Below are 18,165 nucleotides of genomic sequence, written 5' to 3' on the forward strand. Positions count from 1 at the left end.
ACAGGCGGGTACAGAGCAAGCAGGCCCCAGGCAATGGAAAGACACGGAATTAAGTTAAATGATCTGGTTACTGCGTGGGCCAGAAACTGAGATAACATCCTGAATGGAGAATGTGAACCATGAAGGCGCGGCAGACAGTGGGAGATTCGGGCTTTTGAGATACAAAGGCACCTACTCACCTGCTTTAGAACTTCAACCAAGACTAAACAAAAAATGAAGTCTACAGCCAAGTCCCGCCGTTCCAGGAGATAGTCTCGCTCACGATGCTGCTCATCTCTGAAACAAGAACCCAGGACGAGAACTGCATTGAGACTCCAGGTTCCAAAAGGGCTACTTCACAGTGGTTGGCTGGAGCCGTTCGCTGCATTCCTCCTGAGCTCCAGCGCGTACGAGTGAGTGTGTGCAGGGTGGGCAGTATTCAATATCAACTGGGATGGGGACTTGACTTCAAAAACCCACTGCATGTATGGCACGTTCTGTCATTTTCAGATATCTATACATGCCCTTCACTGTCCTATCTACTAGAAATCAGCCTAATAGAAGAATTGGCATGAGGAAGAAAAATACTTCAATTTTCATCTAGAAAACCTTGGTAGGGCTTCATATTTTATTGGTAGCTTTTTTTCCCTTTTTTTTTTTTTTTTGTTGGTTTGTATTGAACTCAGCAAAAGCGCTAACTTTTTTAGGTGGAGATTCAAGGTGGGGTGACTTTCTCACACATCTAAGGTGAAACTTTTCCACAGGACGCATACCAAAGCGTAGTGCTAAGCCGCCAGAAATCGCCTGAATGCAGATGTTCTGTGTAGCCCAAGGCCCCTTGGGGAATTTGCAGGCAGAAGACAATTCTTTCGGGTCCCAATTCTTTCGTTCTTACTGTACTGTAACGCTTCCCTTGACAAATATACAAGCTGGGCCTTCTCCGAGTTGGCACCCCACCTTATCTCCCACCGTCCTTACAAGCTCCACAACTGAATTCTGGGATGGCTCTCCTGAGATTTCTTTCTGTCTGACTCTCCCTGGGATGGATCCCCCAGCCTACATCTGATACAATACATTATTAAAGTTTAAGCATGCCTCGCCTTCATTCTTACTACATACACGGTCCATATAAATACTCGACCCACACTGTTTCTGACTAAAGTAATCCATGCTCAAGTAGCCAAATGACAGAAACTCAGCTTGATACCACTATGGCTCCCTCGGCTGCAAGCGTCTCAAGTCCAGGTAAAACGGAGTGACCTAGGCCACTTACCCCTTGGATTTCGTGCTGGACCTAGGCCTGTACTCGTACGATTCATCGTCGGTTCCGTTCTGGCGTCTGTACCAGTCAAACAAGGTTCGCAGTAAGGAAGGGAGACAGTGCTCGGCTACGGAGCTCATGGAGCTTATCAACTGAAATGCAAGACAGAGCCAAATATCATGACAGAAAACAGCGGCGGGCAGCAACTCTACACCCAACTCTAGGGGCCTCCACCTGGAAGGGCATGGGGACGGTCACTCAAAGGAAGTAAAACGCATCGCAGAGCTAAACGGTGAGCCAAGGCTTTGGCCGTGTAATGAAACGAAACCAGCTTAAGTTTTAGCCAGGAACAAACTTTATCCCAAACCGTTCAGTTTAACTCAGGAGCTTGTGATCTTCTGGCACCCGCATGCCACATATGTGTGTGAAATCGAGTCTGTCTGCTACACCCTTGGTTACACTCAGGGATGTATCTGGAGAGCAGTGAGGCACACCGGTGAACCACTGTTTCCTTTCATAAGCATCCTACCCACCCCTTTCTTCAAAGCATTCCTGCTCTTGCTCTGCCAGCTCGTCAGTGCTTGTATGAACAAGACTCCAAAGTGTTACAGTTTCTGACTGATAAGATTTGGAGACAAAGAAGACTTTGTTGCTTAAGGATGGCGGGAAAGGCTCCATCTTACCAGGTACTACTGTGACATGCAAGAGCAATAATAACTCTGATATCCACAAAATAACACGGTAGAGCCGTGGTGGAAACCAATTCTAGTGACTAGGACACCATTTTATAAATGGATGACATACTAATATGTAGAGAGTTGAATGGTTAAAATGCAGTGCATCCTTGATGCTCTTGGGTTGCACTGGTTTTAGCTATGTCCCTGATGGCTCGGGTGTCAGAAATGGTGGCACTTTTAAGAGGTGGAGCCTCCTGGCAGAAAGTGGATCACCTGGAGGGCAGGCCCTTGAAGGGAATGTTGGGATTCTAGACCCTTCCTGTTTCTCTCTTTACTTCTTAGCCATCACAAGCTACTACCAAGATCTACTGTGCCTTCAAGGCAGGACTCAGTAGGATCAAGTGACCATGGACCACAACCTCAGATGCCATGAGCCTAAATAAACCTTTCTTCCATCCTCATTAATATCTTCATCACAGCAGCAGAAAGCTGGTTAATACCAAATTCCAGGTAAATGCCATTGATTTCTTTCTTGAACAAACCCAACTTTCCAAGACTAGCTATAATGGGTAGCCCCCGGTCATATATCATCAAGGATTCCAAGGCATTTCTATATCTGATTCAACCCACTGCCTCTAAAATTAACATTTTTAAACCAGCACACAGTCAAGCACGCTCCAGGGAACTTTGTCAATTTATCTAAGTGAGCCACAGAGTAGTCAAGAGCCTGTTCAGTCCTGTGACCGTAGGAAGATAAATTGTTATCTCTAAAAATCAATTAATTCCCTGATGTTTCGTGCTCTTTATAAACTTCAAAATAAAGTTTATCCAGGAAAAGAGAAAAGAATGGCATCGTTTACTTAATTCCATGACCTCTTTTTCATTACTTAGGCCTATAATCTTCTTCATGATTTCTAACTTCCTTTGGCCTCCATTTATTATAGATTACTATAAGTGGATATGCTTTGTAATACTGGAAATTACCGTCAAAACAAGGTCTTAATTCTATTGTTCCATGTGCTTAAAAAATTACATTTTACTAAAATGAGTAGTGTGGCTCAAACAAAACTTCATTTTGTATCTAAGAAAGAAGAATAAAACATCGTCTGTTCTGCTAAATATATAATACACAACATTGTTTCCATTAGCAAACCATTTAGTACTCGTTTGCAGATTTTAATGACCATTTACATTAAAAACAAAACAAAACAAAACAAAAACCAGAAAACATCCTGAAAATGGATGGCATTGAGTTAGAGTTCAAGGCCTGACTATCCACTCACTGATGAAGCAGATGCTAATGTTCTCATTACCTCTGTGGTAGAATAAGCCCTGAAAAGCACTGAGTAACTGGGAGTTGCCTCCCTGTGTGTAGTTTCTTTGTAGACCAATGTCTACTCACTCAGTGCATGTGGAAAGCTGGCTCTTACGGAACAGGTTGTAAAGGCCAGGGCTACGGTAGAGCCTCTCTTGGAGATGAAGATTTAGAAAAACTGTAGTCAGATCCAGCAGCACAGGATTCTGGGAGCCTCAGCCAGTAGTCCTAAGCAGTCTGCTGCTTTATCAGATCAGTTAATCTAATACAAGCATTCACTTCCTTTTCCTAGACACGTTATTTTGGAAGGCTGCCACGCTCACCGCTCACCTTTAGAACACCAGTGCACCAATAGAGACAGTATTTTGAAAAAGGAGGTCCGTGAATATTAGTGACACCAGATGTTATCTTAAATAATCATGTAATAAAATGATTAGGATTATGATACAGGGCCTGTGAGCCAATATTTTAATCTCAGCAAAGGGACAGAACTAATAAAAGAACAAACTTTAGATACTGAAATTCTATATACAGGCTTCCAAGGACCATAACAGGTGAAAATATGTTAAAGGTTAAAAGGCAATATTAAAGTATTAATGCTAAAAGGTAAGGTAACATAAGGTAAAAGTTCTAGATCCCAGGGTTAGGGGTAGTGGTGCACATCTTTTAATCCCAGCACTTGGGAGGCAGAGACAGGTGGCTCTCTGCGAGTTCGAGGCCAGCCCATCAAGACGGTCTCTAAGAAATGAACCCAGAAACAAGTAAATAGTAGACACAAACTGGTACACTGTGTGAGATGGAAGGATTTAGTTAGCTTCCTGGGGAGGCTTTGAAAGGCATGTTAAAGACATCAACAATGAAAGGCAGAAAGTCCTGACGTGCTGAGCCAGTTCACTGCTCAATTGCAGGAAAAGCTGCCATTTAGGAATGCCCAGGGTCACTACACAGGATGAAGGAGTTTCTCAACGGTGGGCATGTGCAAACTAGATTATTATTAGAACAGACACAGTCCTCCAAAAAAGACTGCTCCCCCAAATTACAGTACCTGGTCAAACTGTAGGTCTTCACCCCTCTGCAGAGATCTGGATAACAGCTTCTCCTATAATAAGAAGAATAAAAAAATAGAGCTTAAATACAAACATTAGAAGGCCGCCATGTGATCAACAGTTTAGACTTACAGTTCATTTTGCTTTTGTTCCATTTTTCAATAGGTTGCTTTAAAGAAAGGTAAGCCTCTGTCTTACCCTCGCCACAGCAGATGACTCAAACTACTCCCATGCAAGGGACTTTGCATGAGCTCTCTAAATAGAGTGGCTCCACTTATGACAAACAATTCTTAGATTAAGGAATGAAAGTTCAATGAAGGACCTGTTTAAATTCAAGTTCACATGTCATCACTAGGCTTTTATTCATTCATTTGTTTGTTTGTTAACCAGTGTTGACTAGGTTGGGGATACAAAGGAATGACCGAACAACCATGTGTGAGGCGGCCCTGGATACCAGAGAGCAAGAGAGGGGGAGAGGGAGGAGAGGGAGGGGAGAGGGAGGGAGGGAGGGAGAGAGGGAGAGAGGGAGGGAGGGAGGGAGGGAGGGAGGGAGACAAGGAGGTGTGGGTGGGTGGGTGGGTGGAAAAGAACAGATCATTTTGGGGGGGGGGGCGGGGGGCTCATGCCTGTAATCCACCATTGAGAAAACAGAAACAGGTGGGAATTTGGGGCCAGCTTGGATTATACAGTAAGCTCCAGGCCAGTGTGGGGTACGGAGCACAAAGTGAGGCCCTGTCTCAAAGGAGAGGGGGTGAGGGGCCACGAGTGTTTGTGAATAGCATCCGCATACAGCGAGGTGGCCACGCATGGCCTGTGAGGCCAGGTAGCTGGATCTGGACGCGGTCTGGAGGACTTGGGAGCTCTGTGCTTTGCTTTTCTCCTTTGAAAATCAAACAAACAAACATCATATAAGTGCTGTTTTCAGAAATAAGCTAGTTTAAGGTGGGGTGGCGGACTGTCCAGTTCTCTCTACGTACTGAAGTTGTTTAGAGAGAAGAAACAGCAGTAGGTAGGTTGCCTGGGAACCACGGCTCTAGAAAATGCACTTATTTCCCCTCCCTCTCAGGCTGCTAAGTCAGTTTTCCTTGGTGTATAATTCCCTGTTCAAGGAGGACCCGCGGAGGTGTAGGTATTTTGTACATGAACTCTTTTTGAAAATCAGATTTATTTCATTTTTGTACAATTTATTTATCTTTAATTTTATGTTCTCTGGTGTGTTGCCTACATGTATGTCTGTGTGAGGGTGTCAGAAGCCCTGGAACCGGAGTTTCAGACAGGTATGAGCTGCCGTGTGGGTACTGGGAATTGAACCCAGGTCCTCTAGAAGAGCAGCCAGTGCTCTTGATGGCTGAGCCGCTTATTCTTAACTATGTGTATCTGCACATGAGTGCAGGTGCCCACAGAGGCCAGAGGTGTGGGATCCCCCGACTGGGCATTACAGGTGATTCAGCCTCCCGTCTCTCCCTCCAGGGGACGTCTCTGGCCTCTGTGAGCACCTGCACTCACGTTCACATGTCACTGAAATGAAAATAAGAAAATAAACCTTCGAGATGTGCAGGATTTAAGTCTGTACCTTGACAACTGCAGTTGGCTAGAACACATGAATCATAAGCTCAGTCACCAACGATGCATCAGCGTCACACCGAAGAAATCAAAGCACTTGCCCTGGGTGTCACTTGACCACAGGTGAACCCAGATGTGAACTGTCTACTTTCCTCTCCCCATGTCTTCCTTCAACCCTGTCTGTCTGTCTGTCTGTTGTGTGAGTCTGAATCTGTGCCTGCCCTGGAGGCTGTCTTGTGACTCTGTCCCCGTGTCTGTTTGTCCCTGCGTGTCTGGGTTTTTGTAGTATCTGTGTGTGAGTTCCCCAGACAGAGGGCTTCACTCTGGATCTACTGAAGAGTGGAGGAAGTGTCACGTGGGGAAGGGATGAGGAACGCTTTACACAAGTCTTTAACAGAGTTTTACAAGGGATTAAGTTACTGACTCCAGCTGACCCCAATTGACCCCAATAACTAACAGTGACAAACACCCTTATAATCAAGCAATGGCCGTATCTTGTGTTCAATATTTACGGTAGATATTCATTTATGAGACTGTTTTTTATCTGTTTTTGCCTGTTTGCTGTTTCCAGCCAATAACTATCAGAACACTCATGTATTATTTCCGGTCAGGGACACAGAAGAGGACAACATGTAAGATCACAGCTGTGCATTAGCTCAAGGTAGAAAAGCTGAGGACATGCGAAGTACACAGCAGGTAAGGTTGGTTGTTAGGTTGTTCTCTTCAAGGTGGGTTAGACAAACAGGCTGAGGACACAGTGGGACAGCAATCTGAGTCTTAAGTGACCTCGAAGTGTTATTATTAACCCTGGCTGTGAGGTCCAGAGAAAGTTCCAGTCTCTTAGAACAGAAGAGATAGTTTTAGAATCAAGAAGTTACAAAAAAAAAAAAAAGGGATAAGTAACCTAAGACGAAGAAAGACCGCAGCTTATTCTACTATTTAAGAACAACAACAAAGCCCTCCAACCAATTAGAAGGATTTAGTAGATGAAGATACATTGAATCACTAACGAAAGAAAGGAATGTCTTAGTGTCAAATGTATTTGAACTGAATTATTTAGATAGGAGTTTCCTATCTAAAACTTTCTGGATTCCAGTGTTGTTCATTTTATAAATTTAGACTTATGTCTTCAATATATGAGAGGCTGATATCACACATCAAAAGGTTTGATGTGGAGGCCGGAGATTGAGCTCTGTGGTATGGAGTGTGTGCTTCCCAGGTACGGCCCTGGATGTGATGCCCAGCACCACCAAAAGAACACAAAAGGTCCCACATCTGCGAATACCCTGAGGAGCCCATGGCTGATGGGGAGGGAATCACTTTCTTCGTGGGGGAGCCTCATGAAGCTCTTGGAAGCAAGGAAACTCACTGGGTTATTAAAAATAAAAATATGAAAGTAAAAGGGAGATTAGTTTGTAAGAGGAAGACAATTATGGAGAGTGGAGCAAAAGGGTGACGAGGAGTGAGCATGACCAAAATATATTATGTACAGGTACAAAAATGTCATACTGAGGCCTGCTGCTATGTATAGTTAATATATGACAATAAAACATGAGAATGCAAAAACAAAAGTCTGTGACTGTTTACATTTTGGTATAAGTTTACCGCCTAAAATATAAGGCAGGAAGTAGATCACAGAAATATGTTAATTTGCCCTTTCACAAAAATATGGTGTTTGTTCTCTGAGGGAGAAATCTACATGATAACTCTACTTTGTGGACTGTATGTCTCAACAGACAAAGAACAAAAGAAAGAGATATTTTTTTCCCTCTTCTATTCTGTCTTGCCTCATCAGCACTTTGTGCAATCAATGTTCACGGTTTAGCCCTAGATTTTTAAGAGCCAGGCACTATGATGTATATGAGTCTTCAATGAACTTCAGAGTATAGGCAGCCTGGGAATGTAGTTCGGTGGTAGAGTGCTGGCCCAGCACTTGTGAGGTCCTGGTTCCTTCTCCAACACACACACACACACACACACACACACACACACACACACACACACACCTGAAGAATCATACCAGTATGTAAGTACAAACTGAGCAAAGTATTAAGAACAAAAACTTAGTGCTAAGATTGCACTATGAAGACTTATTAATATCTAGCTGTGAATATTAATGTGAGTGCTAACTTGAACTGATGAAAGAATCCTAAGGCAGCTGACAAAACATTTCTGGGTGTGCTGGTGAGATTGTTTCCAAGAGAGAGCGACAATTCAATCAGTGGGCTGAGGAGGTAGGCTCTACACGTCCCCAAATGGAGAGGCTCATCCAATCAGCTGAGGGCAGACTGATTGAAAAATACATATACTTAGAAAGATTCTCCAGTAGTCGAGAGTTTCCTTCCCTCGTTTGTGACTAATTCCTGTCAATAAAAATCACAAGCCTATATGCCGCAGTTATAAAGTACCCTTTTATGTATGGCAGATAGGATCCAAGACCCTGAGAACACTGAACTCCAAATATATTGCTGTGAGATAATCCTTTTGTACACTGTTAAGATTTGTTACTCGAATTGGTTTAATAAAAAGCTGACTGGCCCTTAGCCAGGCGGTTAGTATAGGTGGGACAACCAAACTAAGGATGCTGGAATGAAGGGGGACAGAGTCAGGGGAGACACCGGAAGACGCAGAGGAAGCACCTGCCTTCTTTAACGAAGGGCAACGTGGAGAGGTGCTAACTGTGGGACTACAACTACAGATGAGGTCGCACCCCAAAGACAGGGGAGGTAAGTGCAGCCAAACTCCCACCTTGCCAGCTGGGGTGCTGTGAATAAGAATGGCCTGCACAGGTTCATATGGCTCATATATCTGAATGCTTAGTCATCAGGAGAGACACTATTTGAGACAGATTAGGAGATGTGGCCTTCCGGAGTAGGTGTGGCCTTGTTGGAGGAAGTGTGTCTCTAGGGGTAGGCTTGCGAGTTCAAAAACCTATGCCAGGCCCAGTGTCTGTCTGTCTGTCTGTCTGTCTGTCTCTCCCTCTCTCTGCCTGCTGACCTGCTGATTAGGATGTAGCTCTCCACTGCTTCTTCAGCACCATGCCTGGCATGCATGCCGCCATGATCCTCACCATGAGGATAACAGACTAAGCCCCTGAAATTGTACACCACTGTAAGGTCCCAATCAACACTTTCCTTTATAAGAGTTGCCATGGTCTTCACATGTCTCTTCATAGTAAGAACACTGACTAAGACACTATCCAAAACCAAAAGTGTCCCATTCAGGATTCTGCAGGCCTTCTCATGAGACCCTGAACGGCCTCCAGAGAAAGAGCTGACAATAGTCCATTCCCATGGTTCCATGGGAAGATCATGGTCCATGTGCACTACACCTATAGTAAATGGTTTAGAACCTCATTCTTAAAAAGAGCATGCTATAGTGAACATGCCAGGGCTGAAGAGATGGCTTAGCAGTTAAGAGCACTGGCTGCTACTGCAGAGGACCCAGGTGCGGTTCCTATTGCCCACACAGTGGCTTACAACCATCCATAACTCCAGTTCAGGGACCTGACACCCTCTTCTGGCCTCCACAGACTCTAGGCCCACAGTGCACATAGACACATGCAAGCAAACTACTCATGTAAATAAAAATTGAATAAATAGCCAGGCGGTGGTGGCGCACGCCTTTAATCCCAGCACTCGGGAGGCAGAGCCAGGCGGATCTCTGTGATTTCGAGGCCAGCCTGGTCTACTAAGTGAGTTCCAAGAAAGGCGCAAAGCTACACAGAGAAACCCTGTCTCAAAAAACCAAAAAAATAAAAATAAAAATAAATAAATAAATAAATCTTTCTAAGTTATTTTGGAAAACAGGTCAGAAGAAAATAAAAACCAACATAAAAATGTACTGGAGCAAACTGAAAACAAAATGCACATATATTTAATATTCTCAACCAATGATGAAAATTGGAGAGCTTTTGAAATGCGGGACCCAAAACAAAATACACAAGGTCTGAATAAGCAGGTGACTGGCTGACATCTTTTCTTCCATCTTCTTTCTAGTGCTTGACAAGGGACATAATTAATAGGTAAGCCTGGAAAGGCCTGGGCCATTTAGCCAAGATCCATTCATCTTAGCAAAAGTTATTGGATTGCCTAGCATGCAGGCTGAGATTTCAATCACTGCCTGCCCTTCCAGAATCTTCCTCCTCAAGTGAAAATGAAATTAGTGGGAGAAAATCAAGCTCAGCTCCTCCTCAGTGGCCTCTGTAGCCTTCCTTTATTTTCATTCCTGACACGGAAATGAAAAGACGGATTCTATCATTCCACTGTGGGTGAGGGTCTCGCAGCTTCTCTGCGGCTTGCTTTTCTGACTGACCGTGATGACGCCAGGTCAGCACTGTCCACTTGACAAGCCCTGGGTGCTGCAATGCTTAAACCGGGGCCTGTGAGGCTTCTCTTTCAGAACCCAGGGAGCCACGTGGGCGGCTGCTTATTACCTCAATGGGTAGACAGTGAACTCCGAAGTAGATGAAATTGCAAGGAAAGCACCAGAAGCTATCGTCGGCACACTGTCACGGGATTAGTCTAAGTGTCTTCATTATCTTGATGCTATGGATTTGCAATCTATCTAGACCGGGATAGAAATAAAAACTAAGCTGCCTGACCTAGATAAGGAGGAACTGCTTCGGTATGTGAGAGTGTCACGGGTAAAAATCTATACGCGATGACGAAGGTTGGGGGGCATTTTTGGTGTGTCAGGGAGAAGAGGCAGAAATGCCTCTTCTTTCAAAGTGTGACGAGGGGACAGCAACATCCATGTTGCAATGGCATTATTTATTTTTATTCATGTGCACGAGTGTTTTACCTGCATGTATGTCTTGTGCACCTGATGTGTGTCCCTAGTGCTGGCAGAGCCAGAGGAGGGGGTCAGATTCTCTGGGACTGGAGTTATAGATGGTTACAAGCCACCATGCGGGTGCTGAGAACCAAACCCAGGTCCTCTGCAAGAGCAGCCAGTGCTCGTAAGTGCCGAGCCATCTCTCCAGCCTCTCGTGACGGAATTCACACTGTTAAGTCTAACTGTATAATCTCATTTTAGGATTACACAGCAGATACTCCTGAAATAACCTTTTAAATGAGTGAGTAAAACAACACTGGACTATTCTGGAGGACGCATTAGAAGCTCTGCCTTGAACAGTGGCCTTGTGTCTTCTTAGACACACAGCGCCTATTAGGGCTAAGTTCATGGTTAAGGGTAAACCTTTGTGGAATACCTAAACCACAGGCCATTCTGCAGAGCAGACACCTGGTTCCTGGCAGCATGTAACCCACACCAAAGACAAATGACCGACCATGATACAACATCAGTCATATATATGTGTATACGCTCATGCATATTTATATGCATTGTGTATATGTGCATAAATACACAGTGACACACATAATGTACAAATTACTATCTGGACCTTACAGGCACATGTTATAGTAAAACACTTAGTGTGGAGCCTCTATGTTGAGGGGAGCAACAGAAAGTTCAGAAAGACTAGCAGACGCTTGTTTAAAAAAAACAATTTTAAAAAACGAGTTGGAAGCATCTTAAGTGGAAAGAAAAGTAATGAGCTATGGAGAAGACATCTAAGGCAGAGCTGTGAGACCTCACGTCGACCACAAGACTGAAAACCCAGGACGCCTGGACAAGAGCCTGAACTTATTCATCGTTAGCCACAGCCCCAGAGCAGGATGTGATGACATTTGTGTTGTAGGAAAGGCCAAGGGGGTGGAGGAAAATGACGCCATGAGCCGCTTCGTGGGGCTGCACACCCCTGCACTGAGTGGGACCTAGACAAGACCCCTGGAATGATACCGGTTTTGCCAATGAAAAGGGAGCAGGGGGCTACCTTAGAGACACGGTCATAGTAGGTAATCCTCTCATACATCCTTTTACTCTCAAGACCTTATGATTTCAAAATTAAAATTCTTTCAAGAATACGGGATATTTGAGACTTGACAGGACCATAACACATGAAACTCTTACCAAGTGTTTTATGAAACAGGTGGAGTTTTTAAGTGTGTGTAGCCAGGAGAAAACCGCAGCAGGGTGATGGGTCCTGAGCATTTGGTACACTATAAACCTCGAGGTCTTTGAAACTTCTCAGAAGATTTTTTTTCCTTTTCTTAACTATGACCTATTGAAGAAAGCTCTTATAAGCCGGGCGGTGGTGGCACACACCTTTAATCCCAGCACTCGGGAGGCAGAGGCTGGTGGATCTCTGAGTTCGAGGCCAGCCTGGGCTACAAAGCGAGATCCAGGACAGCCAGAGCTACACAGAGAAACCCTGTCTCCAAAAAAAAAAAAAAAAAAAAAAAAAAAGCTTTTATATATCTATTCATCATATCATTAAGAGTATTGAAAAGAGAAATTAACATTTTGTAGATGAAGCATATTTATAATTAAAACTTATGGTTGTTAATTATGTCAGTAAGATTTTACAATCCTTGTGTCTTAAAACAGAACTCTAAGCCAGACATAGTGATGCATGCCTTTAATCCCAGCATTTGGGGGCAAAAGCAGGCAGATCTCAGAATTTGAGGACAGCCTGGTCTACATAGCGAGTTCCAGGACAGCCAGGGCTATATGGTGAGATTCTGTCTCGAAAAAAACCAAAACCAAAAAAGAAAACATTTTATATGATGCACATGCTATAAAATATACATGTTTGTGTGTGCTGGTCTACGAAAAGCATTAATTTGATATGGAAAGTGTAATTCTGGAATGGTTTAAGTTGAATGGAGTGATGTGAATAGTTCTGGAATACACATCTGGCTGATTTTGGAATCCTGGAACACATCATCTCACTGACACTTTTGCCGAGTAGTTTCCTCGACTTAATGACTAGGAAGAAGCCCACCTTAGCAATGAGTTTCATATCTAAGGAAATCCAGAGCGTGTGTGCTGACGCCACCTTCCACTTTTCCTAGGGCATCAGCTTTCCTCTCTTGTGCTCCGTCCCAAGAAAGCATGACAGGTTGAGAAAGCACACAGGTCCTGAAGCCAATATTACACCTCACTGACTGGCTTTTGGCCTCAGGTGAGCAACAATTCCTCCAGTGAACAACTACTCCTAATCCAGCTGGGTGGGAGTAAATGAGTTGCAGCCTTTACAGTCACGATCTTCATCACTGTCGGTCCCTAGCCCCTGCAGCATCCTGAGGCATGATGTGGTCCATCCCTAGCCCCTGCAGCATCCTGAGGCATGATGTGGTCCGTCCCTAGCCCCTGCAGCATCCTGCGGCATGATGTGGTCCATCCCTAGCCCCTACAGCATCCTGCAGCATGATGTGGTCGGTCCCTAGTCCCTGCAGCATCCTGTGGCATGATGTGGTCAGTCCCTAGCCCCTGCAGCATCCTGAGGCATGATGTGGTCCATCCCTAGCCCCTACAGCATCCTGCAGCATGATGCGTGCTCACTCCCTTCAAACCCAAAGGGCCACATAAGCGCCAGCCAGTGCTGCCTGAACAAACTAATATCAAGAAGCTAAGGCTTTTTTTTTTTTTAAAACTCGGACTATCTGTGTATTTGGTAATGATATTTCTATTCAGTCCTTAACTTCTTTTGATATCAGTGTTCTTTCAGCTTCGAGGTAGAAGATGCCCGTTTTTTACAGTAATCACCATCTCTTAGGAGATCTCCAAAAGAATTCCCAACCACCCGTCAAGCAATTCTGCATGGGCGGATCGCCAGTAAGTCTAGTTTAATACACTCGAGCGAAAAATGATCTTACTCATCGAACTGTGTACTTGACCCAAGTAGATGCACTGACATCCCTTCTAAGACCCCCAAACAACTGCACCTCTTAACTCTAACTGCAGGACCGCTCCTATTTAATACATGTCAAGTGCTACTGACTCTTCTTCTATTGCTTTTCTTCTTCTACTCTTAAGGCCCTGGTTCATTCCGGCCTGACCTACATCCGACTCCCTCCTTGTGTATCTGGCCATCATGCTGCTTATCACAATCCCGACTTCTAACGCAGAATCTAAGCTAGACACTTGTTTTTGGCAGTCCTCCTCATCAGAGCCCCCAATCACATTCTCCAAGTGTTTCTCATGCATCATTAGTATGAAAATGTGTACATCGGCTACGACAGCACATGTCTCCAATCCTGGCACGTGGAAAGGGTAATAGGATCAGGAGGAGTTCAGGGTCATCTCTGGCTACATAGCTACAAGTTCAAGGCCAACCTGAACCACATGAGACCTTGACTCAAAAATAATAATTAAAAAAATAAGATGTCTTTACGACAACCTGTAGAATAGTCTAGATTCTCTTTCATATCCTGTTATGTTTTATCAGGCCACACAATTTCCACCTGCGCAATCGTTTCTTTTCCTTAGTTATCTCTAAGAGAATTTATCAAAGTGGACTCTGAAGCCACTGCTGCTGTGTGGATCAGTACTTTACAATAATCCCAGCCCTTAATGTGTGTTCAAGTATATTATTCCCTTTGGAAAATTCGTATTATACCAGCTAATGCAAAAGTTAAAAAAAAAGAAAAGGAAAGGAAAGGGAAAAAAAATGAGATTTATAGATGGCTCTACTCACCAAGGGTTCAGCCATTACAACTTCAATTTTCTTTTCAGCTTGAACAGCAAATTCCGCAAAGAGGCTCTTGATGACATATTCGCCAGGCTTGACCTCGGGGTCAATGGTGATGTTTGACATGATGATGCTCTTTCTTCCCAAAGTGGAATGGAAGTTGGAAGCAGCACAGAACTTATTCACTTTGCTGACTGGTGCTGAAGCTGGAAGTCAGGGAAACAAAAGAGCCCTGGATTAATAATCGGCTCCATGGAACCTACTCCATCCACCTCGGCGGATACACATCCTGCCCACCCCTCCCCAATCTCCCAGTCTCAGTCACCATCCTCCATGGTTCTCCTTTGATGCTTGCCATTCTAATGCCTGCCTAGCCAGACATTGTGTTCAGAATGTACTGGCTATTTCTCCACTTGACTCACGTGACTCCCAAAATGTCAGGCATTCTCATTTGATCTGTTCGGGCCTAGATGATTCCCTTCTACCTAGAATAGTGGCTGGCACACTGCAGGTGCACAACAAATATTTACTGAATAACTGGATTCTGGCCAGATTGTCCAGAGCAGTGGCACTCAACCTATGGGTCACAACCCCTTTGCCAAACCTCTATCTCCAAAAATATTTACATTCCGATTCACAACAGCAGCCAACTTGCAATTATGAGGTAACGGAGAAAATAATTTTATGGCTGGGGGTCACCACAATATGAGGAACTGTATTAAAGGGTCGAAGCATTAAAAGGTTGAGAACCACTGGGCTAGGGTCATGAAGAAAATATACATGAGACCGGAGCAGGATTAGGAGCTGAAGGATGCTGTCCTGGAAACAGTGCACACGAAGGCTTCATTGAAGGAGCCACGCCTCATTGCAGACCTGAATGATGAAGCGCGCGGGAGGGGGGGGGGCAAGAATAAAGCAGTGGGAACAGAACACACACGGCCAAAATGACCACGGGCAGACCAGGGGTGAGGAGGTGTGAGAGGGGGCCAGCACCTGAACACAGAGAGAGGGTCCTTCAGGACGCTGAAGAACGTTCAGTGGAAAGTGTGGGGAGGGACGGGATCTGACTAGTCCTTGTCAATCTCTCTGGCTTCTCTAAGGAATGAGTCCTAGGAACCCAAACACAGCACCAGGGATGCCAGTACTGAAACCCAACCGAGATGGCTGGAACTTGGTACAGAGGATGGGGAAAGAAAAGGCTCTGAGCTTTGTCCAATTTTTTTGTGGCTTTTGAGGTGAGGCTCAGGAATCAACGGTAACTCACAGTAGGTTCACTTGACTCACTCAGAGGGCGCTGGCTGGGACCATCGACTCAGACGATGTGTTGTCTGCCAAGGGGTAAGTCCCATCAGGCTGATGGAAACAGTGCAAGCCTACCTCACTCCTGCCTAGAACTCATCCAGTCACGTCCATCATCCCAGCCTGAGGCTTAATATAGACTGTAGTCTAACTTCAGCACACGGGACTTCTCCTGCCTAGTGGACCCACACAAAGGTCTGCGCTTCCACTTCACCCTGATTTTCAGCTCCTGCCTTCTCCGTGTAAGGAACTGTCATGTAATTAACTCCATCCCTAAAAAGGGGAGGCAGAACACGGTTACTCAAACACTGAATAGCTGTTGATGTATATGTATGTATGTGTGTGCATATATATGTATGCACGTATGTGTGTATATATATGTATGCATGTATGTACGTTTATGTATATATATACATATATATAATGATTAGGACAGCCAATTTGCTTAAAAATATATCAATTAAAAAACCTACACTGCATTTTGAGGTCAAAGAAAAACTGACTCTAAGCTAGGCATAGTGGCACGTGCTTGCATTTCCAGTACTCAGAAGGCTTAGGTAGTTAGGGTCATGAGTTTCACATCAGCAGGGGTAGGAAAGCTGTTGCTAAGTCAACCTGGGCCACGTGGTGGTGGTGGTGGTGGTTTGGCGGGGGGGGGGGGGGGGTGTCTCAAAAATTAAAAAGCCTATTCTATAAAACACAGTATGTAAAAATTTAGTTGCAAAAAAAATTTACAACAATAATCTAAAGATTATTGCAAACTGCTGATATCGAATCTAGATACAAGCAGCTTTTATTAGCACTAAGTTAAAATATATTTTCTGTATTCTAGAATTAAAATTGTAGCATAAAAACAATCCAAGACAAAAATTCACAGTCCTTGGAACACAGCACACATGATTTCCAACAATGACCTGCTTGTCTACCATGTGTCACGATCCAACATTGTGCATTATTAAGCAGGGAATCTAATCACAAGTGGCCCTGTGGAAAGAGTTGCAGATCTTAAATCTTTAAAAATTATGTTTGGCTCCTCAAGAGCCAAAGACACACGTCATCTCAAATGGCCTGCCTCGCTTCTATCTACTTCCTTTGAAAGTAGTTAAGTAAATGCTCTAAGTCAATGGTTCTCAACCTATGGGTCACCGCCCCTTTGGAGGTGGTATACCAGATATTTACATTGTAATTCATAACTGTAGCAAAATTACAGCTAAAAGTGGCAATTAAATAATTTTATGGTTGGAGGTCACCACAACTTGAGGAGCTGTATTAAAGGGTCACAGCGTTAGGAAGGTTAAGAACCTCTGCTCTATGGTGTCATGACTGAGGCAAAAGACACTTGTGAAGAAAATCAAAGTTCCAGGAAAAACTAGTTCTAACTTGAAAACTGAAATTTTTAACAATACAAAGTGTTTATGATTAAATAAGTTAAAGCAACATTTCGATTTATCTTTTAGTGTGCCTTTAGTAAATGCTTGTTGTATTTACTACTATTTAAAAAAACAAAAAAGTGTGGGCGGGGGGAATATCTTCCGATTGAAATTTCAGGTCATTAAAACACATTGAGGGTTCTTTTCTAACCCTCTGTTACTGAGGGTTAGAAAAGAACCTAATTTTTCATAGCCCAGTTCACTGCAATGATATGATCCAAAAATACCAAACGGCATGAAAAAGTACACAAAATATAAACTCAGATTTAAAACAACAACAACAACAAGAATATAGACACACAACCAAATTGGAAGGCAGGAAAATACTTGTAGCATATTATACAGAGAATTAACCACCTGCATAGACATTTGCAAAGCACAAATGAAACTATTTAGAAAACCACCAATTCCTTCAATAGGAAACAGGACAGAAGATTATGAAGAAATGTAAAGAATACATAAATAGGAGCCCGATAAGCACAAAGTAATAACTCGGTTTTATTGATTTTTCTACTAATGAGTAAGAACTGGACATGTCTTCTGTCAAAGGGCTGGGAGGGCCGGGCTGAGCCAGCCATCGGGAGCAAGGTAGTCAGCAGTGTTCCTCCAAGGCCTCTCCATCAGTTCCTGCCTCCAGGCTCCTGCTGTGCTTGGCTTCCTACCCTAGGGATGAACTGTTAACTGGGAGGGTAAGTGAAAGAAACCATTTACCTATTCAAGTTCCTTTCTGTCATGGCGTTTTATCACATTAATAGAAACCTTAACCAAGACATTCATGACACTTGATTGCTTGAATCAAATATTTTATAAATGGTAGGATTTCATTTTCTAGTATTTAAATTTTAATTATGTATATGTATGTCTATGTGGGTGTTCGTGCACATGAGTGCAGTGATCATGGAGGCCACAAGAGGGTGCTGCCTCCCCTGGAGCTGGAGTTACAGATGGTTGTGAGCCAGCCAGTGTGGGTGCTGGGAATTGAACTCACGTCCTAGGGAAGAGCAGGATAAACTCCTACACTGAGTCATCTCTCCAGCCCAAATAGTATTTCTGTACATG

The 18,165-nt window shown here is 43.9% G+C and overlaps 1 protein-coding gene across 13 annotated transcripts in view; it reads right to left on the bottom strand.

Annotated features, from left to right (window-relative positions):
* Fryl (FRY like transcription coactivator) overlaps positions 1-18,165 on the bottom strand; it is a 248,956-nt gene that overhangs the window by 110,011 nt on the left and 120,780 nt on the right. For all 13 annotated transcript variants that reach the window (XM_076546439.1, XM_076546432.1, XM_076546430.1 and 10 more), the window contains 4 exons: positions 14,384-14,583; positions 4,278-4,331; positions 1,253-1,392; positions 180-276 (listed from right to left, as the gene is read on the bottom strand). In XM_076546439.1, the coding sequence (XP_076402554.1) occupies positions 180-276; positions 1,253-1,392; positions 4,278-4,331; positions 14,384-14,503 (411 nt within the window). In that variant the 5' untranslated portion in view covers positions 14,504-14,583. The remainder of the gene's footprint in view (positions 1-179; positions 277-1,252; positions 1,393-4,277; positions 4,332-14,383; positions 14,584-18,165) is intronic.

This window comes from Peromyscus maniculatus, chromosome 10 (assembly GCF_049852395.1).
Source record: "Peromyscus maniculatus bairdii isolate BWxNUB_F1_BW_parent chromosome 10, HU_Pman_BW_mat_3.1, whole genome shotgun sequence".
Taxonomy (NCBI): Eukaryota; Metazoa; Chordata; class Mammalia; order Rodentia; family Cricetidae; genus Peromyscus; species Peromyscus maniculatus.